This window comes from Manis javanica, chromosome 8 (genome assembly GCF_040802235.1).
Source record: "Manis javanica isolate MJ-LG chromosome 8, MJ_LKY, whole genome shotgun sequence".
Lineage (NCBI taxonomy): Eukaryota > Metazoa > Chordata > Mammalia > Pholidota > Manidae > Manis > Manis javanica.
Window position 1 is genome coordinate 15,210,081 of NC_133163.1, and position 8,890 is coordinate 15,218,970.

Consider the following 8,890-nt stretch of genomic DNA (forward strand, 5'->3'; position numbering starts at 1 on the left):
TGAAAATCTACATAACAGCAAGAAAAGGTAGATTCTGTGGTTAAAAAAAAATCCATGTAGTTCTTCTTGGATTAGAGGAAAAGAAATAAAGGAGGAGGTCAAGGAAGGGAGAAGGTAAGAGCTACAGAAAGGACAGGAGATATGAACTAAAGAAACAGAAAGAGAGACAACCCTTTAAAGGCAACTGTTCACTCCCAGAATATGGTCATTCTCTATAAAAGGTGCTAGGAGAAAGTTGCTGAATGTAGAAATTTCCCTGGGCCCAGCTATTGATTTTCCTGGCTTATGTAAACACTGCCAATGCAATCTCTAGTTGGCTTCCCCAGAGGGCTAACTGACCTGCCGAAAATCAGCTCTAACAAAGAGAAAGTAACGTCAATATTGACTTTTCTCAAGGCAAAAACCTAAGATACTCATCTGTATAGTAAAGCACGCTTTACTGATAAAAGCTAAGCAATTTGGTATTGATCCTCCTGCAAAATTTTACTCTAAAGAAGTGTGTTCTGGAACTTTGAATAGGGCTTTGGCAGAACATGCCCCCTTCCTGTACCCTGACCAGGGAAATTTGGTGACCAGGTGATCTGAGGGGCTTCCTAAGCCCAGGGTAAACCTGGTGGCACACGACCATAGTACAGCCTGGCTACAGGGAGACCAGCAGTCCCAGTTTGTCCAGGACCTCGGAAGTACCTAGGACACAGGGCTTATTTTAAAACCACAACAGACCCACACTTATTGGGACAGGTTGATCACCCGACCCAGATACAGGCATCAGAGGGAAAGAGAAGGGCAGAGGACCCGCTGGACACCTGCTTTGTGCCCAGTGCATGTCCTTATCTCACGTGACACTAAACACTCTGAGTTAGACATGATTACCCCGGTTATGTCAGGAATGAGGACATACAACTAAAAAGATGTGGACACATAACCAGAACTAGGCCTGCCCAACTCCACATACTGGTCTCTCCCCGAGAATGCCATCCACCTCCCCTTCAATCCCCATCTCCAAATCTCAGGCTTCGCGGTGGATCCTCCAGCATGCGTTTCCCCCTGAGCCACATTAGTCAGGAGCCAACTTGTAGGCGGCAGGAAGGACCAGGGCGGAGATGGCACGTTAGCCCTCCCCAGGGCCATGTGCTCCGCCACCTCCCGGCCTCCCCTGACCCAACTTCCCGTCGGGACACCCAGGGGCGGTGGGTGCTGGGGTCCCCGAGGTGGAGAGGAATTTCTCAGCCCGCTGTCGCTCTTCTGTCCCTCCGCCAGGTGGGTGAAATCAAGGCCCATGCGGCCGAGTGGAAGGCCAACGTGACGGCCGAGTTCCGCGAGACGCGGCGGCGGCTCAGCGTGGAGATCCACGACAAGCTGCAGCGGGCGGCCACCATCCGCAGCATGGAGCGCCGGCGCCTGGGCCTGGACCAGAGGGCCCACTCGCTGGACATGCTCTCCCCCGAGAAGCGCTCCATGTTCGCCGCCCTGGACACGGGCCGTTTCAAGGCCTCGTCCCAGGAGAGCATCAACAACCGGCCCAACAACCTGCGCCTTAAGGGGTCAGAGCAGCTGAACAAGCACGGGCAGGGGGCCTCCGAGGACAACATCATCAACAAGTTCGGGTCCACCTCCAGACTCACCAAGAGGAAAAACAAGGACATCAAAAAGACCTTGCCCGAGGACGTCCAGAAAATCTACAAGACCTTCCGGAATTACTCCCTGGATGAGGAGAAGAAGGAGGAGGAGACGGAGAAGATGTGTAACTCGGACCACTCCAGCACCGCCATGCTGACCGACTGCATCCAGCAGGCCGGCGTGGAGAACGGAATGGTCCCCACGAACACCAAAGACCGGGAACGCGAGAACAACGCGTTACTTGAGGACAGAAACTAGATGCTGAGGACGCTGGGCTTGAGCGTTGTGTTTTTTATATTCACCTGGAGACACGTGCCTTAAACAGACTTCTTGTTAGTCCGAAATTACATAGCATTGAATATATTTCACTGTGCCATAAACGACTGAGAACGTTTGCCCTGCCAAAAGGAATCAAACAACGGGGACTTCACTTCCGAGAGTGACCCCAGGACACCCCGGGAGTGTTTGCGACCCGAAGAGGCCCCTGCCGCGAAGGTCAAGGACCCGGCTGCGGGGATGCTCTGCGCCTGCGCAGCTCCACCCGGGCGTGGGGCGTGGAGAAGGGCAGCTATTCCTTAGACCAGCCTTCGAAGAGGAACAGGTGTGTCTTTGAAGTGGAATCTCATTTCCTGAACTTAACATTAGTGATTTGTTCACACGCAGAGGGGGACCGGATAAGGGGTGAACTGGCTACCAGAAATAAGGTTCAGGTTGACATTTTGGCATGTTGCTCTGAGCTTGAATTTTGATACAAACCATTCAGTGCATACCTAGTCTTTCTATGCTCCAGATGAATGTCCATGGGACCTGAGAGCACCTGGAATTTGTTGGAAGCAGATCAGAGCACACGTATTAAAAGGTGCAATTGCTTTCTTCATTACAAAAGAAAAAAATCACAAACATCACACTGTGGCTTTCACCTTAACCAATGACAGAAGCCTACTGAGCTTTGTCTTTCTCACAGGGGTAGGTAGTCCAAATGAACTTGAAAGCATTGGTGAACACTCAACCTCAACTGCTGCATGGTTATGGGCAAAAATCGTGCATTTTCCTCGGTGGGTGCAATGGTGAAAATAAACTGATTTTGAAACGTTCACGTTCACTTTTCTAGTGGAACTTCAGTTGTAACTTCTTTTGAGAAGAGGGGGAAAAATACCAAAACTATTGCCTTGCATGATGCCAGTGGCCTGCCATTCTGTCTAGCTGATCCTAAATTTTTATAAAAGTAGACATCCTGCATGTCTGAGACATACCAAGGAGGACCATGGCATCATTCCATCTCAGGGCTTTTCGTCCCTTTGGGTGTCTTAGGGTAGACATAGTTACAAGATCCAGTTTTGCTATCTCCAAACAAGAGGAAAATTAGTCCCTCAACCAACCCTTGTACAAGAAGACTGAATTGTTTTAATTGCTTGCAGCTTAAGTGCCATTAACTGCCATTTAACAAAATAATATTTAAAGAGAGTATTTAAAATATTTTCACTTTTATGTTTGGGAATCCCTTTATTTTGAAAGCATCCCCTCTCTTCCTTGCTTGTTTCTTTCTCACCTGCTAGCCACTAAAATTGGAATACCAGTGTGATTGTCTCAAGGCAAACAATAGCCAATATGTGATAATTATGAATGTTCCATGAGGTTAGGGCATCCAGTGAAGGGAAGTGGGGGATGGCTGGTCATAGCTTTAGAGAGGAAGATTTTAAGTGGAATTTTATCAGAAAGGGAAAAACAGGTACTAGACCAATCATCCTGCGCTTACCTCAGCCGTTTTCCTTACTGGTTGGCCATTGTACCAGTGCACACTTAGCTATTTTAGCCACAGACAGTCATTTGGATCTGGCAACACCAGGAAGTGGCTGGTTATAGGCCTCCAGGATCAGTGGCACCTTTTGGGGATTTCATATAATGAATACAGTGGATTTATCAAAAGATCACAGGACTAGCGGAGACTTCCAGAAACTAACTAATGCTTTCTGACTTGCGGAGAAAAATATATCTTGCACATCCTTGACCACTGGTACCATGGCAGACTTCTTCCTGCCCACTTCCCCCAGAGGCACAGCTTCCCTGGAGCACAGGCAGGCCTTTCCCTATTGCCCCATATTTTTAGGCTCTAGTTAATGTTCTGGCATTGCTTTTGGGAATCAGTTTTGATGAGGCCCTTCTTGTCCAAGGAAGGTTTGGGTTAAGCCCTTCTTTGAGCTAGACCTGTGGCTATGGGTATAACAATGGTTATGTAGACACTGGTTCTTCATATGGAAATCATTCCAGCCTGACAAAATGTGTTTTAAGAAATTGGGAGATAACTGGGACTTAAGCTCTTATTCTGACAAGTTAAAGGCTTGCTGATAAAGCTGTCCGTGGATTTCATTCATTTGGGTTTCTACCCTCTATTACTTGCTACCTTCTTTAAAGTAATGTTAAAATTTTGTCTGTTACAGCCGAATCTGGCAAAGCAGCTTCCTGGTCATTTATCTAGTGGCTTCAGTGAGCCAGGCATTAGATTAGGCCCTTTAGGGACATCAGCTCACTGACACCTCACAGAAACACTCTGAAGGAAGTGTTTGCAAACCAATTATACCGATGAGGACATGGAGGCTCAGGGAAGCTGAGTAACTTACCTAATGGCACACAGCAAGAAAGGTGGTAGGGCTGGTATTCAAAGGTTGTCTGACCAAAGTCTGCTTTCGACTTTGTTACCATGTCCATGTCATGCCCCCCTGTGAGTGTGTGTGTGTGTTTGTCTGCCTGTGTGTCTTTCTATTTTCATGGACACAGCATCCAGAGGTGGGGAGAAGATCTCTACTACCAAGAGGGTATGAGGTATCTGTGCAAACAATGCCTGAAGTTGCCCTGGCAGAAACTTACTGCACATTAGTTTGGTTTTTGCTTAGCTTTCATGAATGCTGTATGTGGCACCCTTTCTGTAGTGTTAAAAATACCCTTTGAAAGCACTCTTTTGCACTTTACTTGCTTATCTTCCAGGAACTCCATGAACAGCAGGAATAAAACAATTCAAAGCACTGAGGTGCACACTACCAAATGGAACGGTGTTGGTGTATATGCATAGACGCTTCCCCAGACAAGTCAAATCACAGTAACGTGGAGGGATTGAGAATAGCCCTTCATGGAGAGTGAGAAAATCTCCAGTATAACCTGTTCCCTGAGTACAGATGGGGCCAAGGCCCTCAAAAATAAAATCAAAGAAGAACCCTCCCTCTGTGCAGACTGATCTGTTAAATATGTGGGAAAGTGTTTGCCAAACCATAACGTACCATCCAAAGGAGAAGCTGAAAGGGCATAAGTGGTGGGACTTCTCTCTGTGTGTACAGGCTAAGATTTGGGGACAGGCCAGTTGTTTTGAAGTTGCTTGAATGTTACCTTTTTTAGGTTGGGGACAAATAGCTTGTAGACTTTGTGTGGACAAGGCCAAGCTGCTACAAATTCTAAACATGGTTCAGCACAGTCCTGCCCCAATCACCTGCACTCCCCACCTGACCATGAACTTGGAAGACACATTTTGACTTTGCACAAGGAAGGAGTGGGAAGAGCACACGTTCAGTATCCTCAGTGGGCAGCCTCTTGTGCCTCACCTGGCAATCAGATACTGAATTTTTCTCCCATAACAGATCTGGAGGCTTACAGATGATGGCCAAGAGACAATTTGGAGAGAGTACAGCTCCATACCCAGTCCTAACCTGATAGTGGCTGTAAGAATCTGTCACTTTTGGGGTGCAGCCTTAAGTGTGTGTAGGGAGCGGTGTCCCTGTCCTACAACTAAGGCGACTGGGACTACTTGTCTGTGCTCCTCCGCGCCCAGTGACTGTTATGGGTACCTCAGTCCCTTTGCACATCTCTGTTACCTCATTAGCACATCAAAGATGTTGAACACAGGTAATCAACAAGGACCTTTTTTTAGTTCTGTAGTTCTCTGACCAAACATTCCCTGGTCCATGAGTCAGTTAAATTTATTTAGAATGATATTAGCTGGATTTGTGAATACCAACTAATGGGTCTACTCATTTTAGGCTAAGATGAGAGCTTAGTTTCCTGTCCTTTGGGATTTGTTTTCTGGGTGATTGATGGAGAGCAGATGTATTTGGGAGCCTGGTGTCCAATTTAGGATTGTGCCCTGTGTAGGCTCACTCCGTCCTCCTCAGAGCACACTGTCACCCAGAGGGCTCATGCTGTGCAGGCATTTTTTGCATGGTGTTAAGAGTATCTAAAGAATTTTAATCTTCAGTCAATTGTAGTAAAGGTTCCCCTTGATTGCTTCATAATTTCAGATACTATAGACAGATCTCTCTCACTTAGACACAAATGTACACACTCACATGCATGTGCACACATGCACACACACACACACACACAGAGGAAGTGGCTGCTTTGAGTTCTATGAGGACCATTCCATGTTGAAAGTCCTAGTTGTGCTAGACATTAGCAAACCACCCCCTCGCCTCCCTCTGAGATGATGGCATTTCCTGGTGGAGTCAATGCTGCTCATCTGTTTGTATGCTTGACTTTGGAGATTAGTGAGAATGTGGCCAGAATTTAGTTAGGTAGGGCAGGTGTTTACTCACAGGATTGGTAAGAATGTAGACCATTCATTGTTTGCCATGGTTTCTAGACCATGGGACAGGCATAGGAAAACAAACAAACATGCAGAGACTGTCTAGAGAAAGAGAAAAAAGGCCAGTATTGCATTTCATGTCTCTGCTTTCTGCATCCCGCAAATGTTTCAAGTGGGGGTTATTCTTTTGCACTCATGATGCAATTGTGTGCAAAGACAGTGGCTACCTGAGCAGAGGCAACTTTTGGTGGTAGAGTGTAAAAGCTAGTTCGTAACGGCCTTAAAAATTAAAAATGGTAACTCTGAAACAAAGGTGACTTTAATTTGGTGTTGTGGATACTGTTAATTCTGCGTATGAAACTTTGGAATAGCATGCTGATTTCATGGTTGTAAATAAAACCCTGCACTCTGTCCTTGCACGATAAACCAGCTGCATTGTACTTCACCAACCCACCCACAATCCATGTAAACCTCAGTCCATCCATGGCTGTCCCTAAGTCACATGACATCAGCTCAGGGGCATTGAGGAGAAATAAGAGGTATCTCTGATTTTACTGAAAGTGATAGCATTTTCACAGGTGCCTAAGAGATTTGAAATCTACTTTCGGTTATTGGTTTTTAAGCGAAAAAATCTTAAATAGTTCCCTGTGCATTAAAACAAAAATCCTTGTGAGGATTGCCGTTTCATCAATACAGCAGCCCTGTACTTCAGAGGAAACCCGAACACCTCTGCTTTGCCATCAGGGTGCCGAGCTAGAAGGGAGAAGGCGCAGTGGTGCCTCGAAGCGATATGCAAACCAACCCACATGCCAGCCTCCGACCTCTTTCCCTGTCCCAGACTCACAGGCAGGGGACCCAGTGACGATAAACCATGTGTGGAGGTGTTTTACCTATTTTTCTCTCTGTAGGATTTCATGGTGCTTTAAAAAAAGGCATTTTACAGAAAATAATGCAGGGTGGGGGGAGGAGGGAATTTCATAATTGTTCTTAGGAAATATACAAAAGCAAATTTGCTTGTAACATTTCAATAAGCTGTGCTGCTATTTGTCTTTATTTGATGTAATTTTTTTTTTTTCCAATGATGGAGAAAATTGCAACAAAGACCTTCTGGAAGATCCAATCAATGTCTCTCCTGTTTTCTTTTGTGGGGCCAAACCTAGTTCTTAGCGGCTGGGTTGGGAGCTACGCTCAAGACCGCAGGTCATCTGGGGAGAGGCTTCTTGCCCGGCTGGGCACTCGTTTACACGCATTCTTCAGGGCAGAGCCTATGGAAACCCACTCTCCTACAGGTAGAGGAGCCCACAGCACCTAGAGAAGAGGAATCTTAAACAGCCCAGGATGGTTGTACTTTTACTTTCACCTCCTTATTCTTATTTGACCCTGCTTGCCTATTGTTGGGGGTTGGACACACGATGTCACATCTTCTGGGTGAAACACTTGTATTTGGGCACTGTGGTAAATCTGCCAATAGAAAATAAATAACTCTTTGGGAGCCAACGTTCAAACTGTGTTTGGTTTTGCCCTTGCTGCATGTCCACCAGCCATGGGCTTGTAATTATAAGCAGAGATAAAAGGCCGACTATTTTTCAGCGCCTGTTATGTACCAGGTACTCTACTAGGCAGTTTACATCCCATTTAGTCTTCCTGATGAAGCAAGTTGAGTCTCCTCATTTTGTAAATGAAGAGTTGGAGGCTCAGAGAGAATCAGCTTCCAACTCAAGTTAATCAGCTTCAGACCTGAATTTCTTTTATTAGGTCCTGCAGCTGCACGTGACAGGTGCTCTGAGCACTTTTCCAGTGAACATGATATGCAGGTCTTTCTGGCTTGTCCTCACTGTCCATGACCAAGGGTGAACTCCTGGCTGTGGACTAAGCAAGGCCCAGTGGCCTACATGGTAGAGCCCAGACTTCACGCAGGCTGACCTAACATGACTACTGGTCATGGTCTGGGCGGGGACACATCTGGTTCATATTTACTGTTTTCATGGGCCTGGCATAGTGCGTGGCATATGGTAGGAACTCAAAGTGACCTTTCTAAAATGAAATTGGCTGAATTATCTCCTTGGCCTTCAGGATAAAACCCAACAGCGCTGGTCTGTCAGGGTCTATGTGCGATTCTGTCTCATCATACACCAGCCTCTGCCACCACCATTTTGCAAATTTCCCCAATGGTCCATGCTTCCTTCCTCTGTCTCTGGGTCTTTGCATGTGCTGTTCCTTTTGAATGTGCTCCTCACTGATGAGTCCCCTTCCCCATTCACTACCACCTGACCCATTCACATCCTGCAGCGCTGAGCTTAACAGGTGCCTCTGGGGACTCCTCCCTCACTCCTCCGCATCATCTCAGAGTGAGTCAGCTGCCTTCAGCACAGTTTGAGCTCCCCCAGCTCTGGCAGTTGCTCTGCTGGATTTTAACTGCTGGTTTCCTTGTCTGATGGATGCAGATTATAAACTCCTCAGGCCAGGAACTGCGCCTTTCACTTCCATGCCCACACTGAGCACAATACCTGATACAATACAGACACTCAAATTTATCGGTAGAAAAATTTTAATAATCTTATTGATAACACATTTGCATCCTTCAAGGTAGATCTAATTTTTTTTTTTCACGAAAGGGAAGTCATTTGGAGCCAAGGCTGTAATTTATCCAACTCCTAAGTAACATCTTGGTCAAAACCAAATTTACCTACAAAGTAATGAGTT

At 46.3% G+C, this 8,890-nt stretch overlaps 1 protein-coding gene across 2 annotated transcripts in view; it reads left to right on the plus strand.

Annotated features, from left to right (window-relative positions):
- Positions 1 to 7,703, plus strand: part of KCNK10 (potassium two pore domain channel subfamily K member 10) — a 126,526-nt gene extending 118,823 nt beyond the window's left edge. For both annotated transcript variants that reach the window (XM_073242012.1, XM_017656013.3), the window contains one exon: positions 1,261 to 7,703. In XM_073242012.1, the coding sequence (XP_073098113.1) occupies positions 1,261 to 1,878 (618 nt within the window). In that variant the 3' untranslated portion in view covers positions 1,879 to 7,703. The remainder of the gene's footprint in view (positions 1 to 1,260) is intronic.
- Positions 7,704 to 8,890: the final 1,187 nt, after the last annotated feature.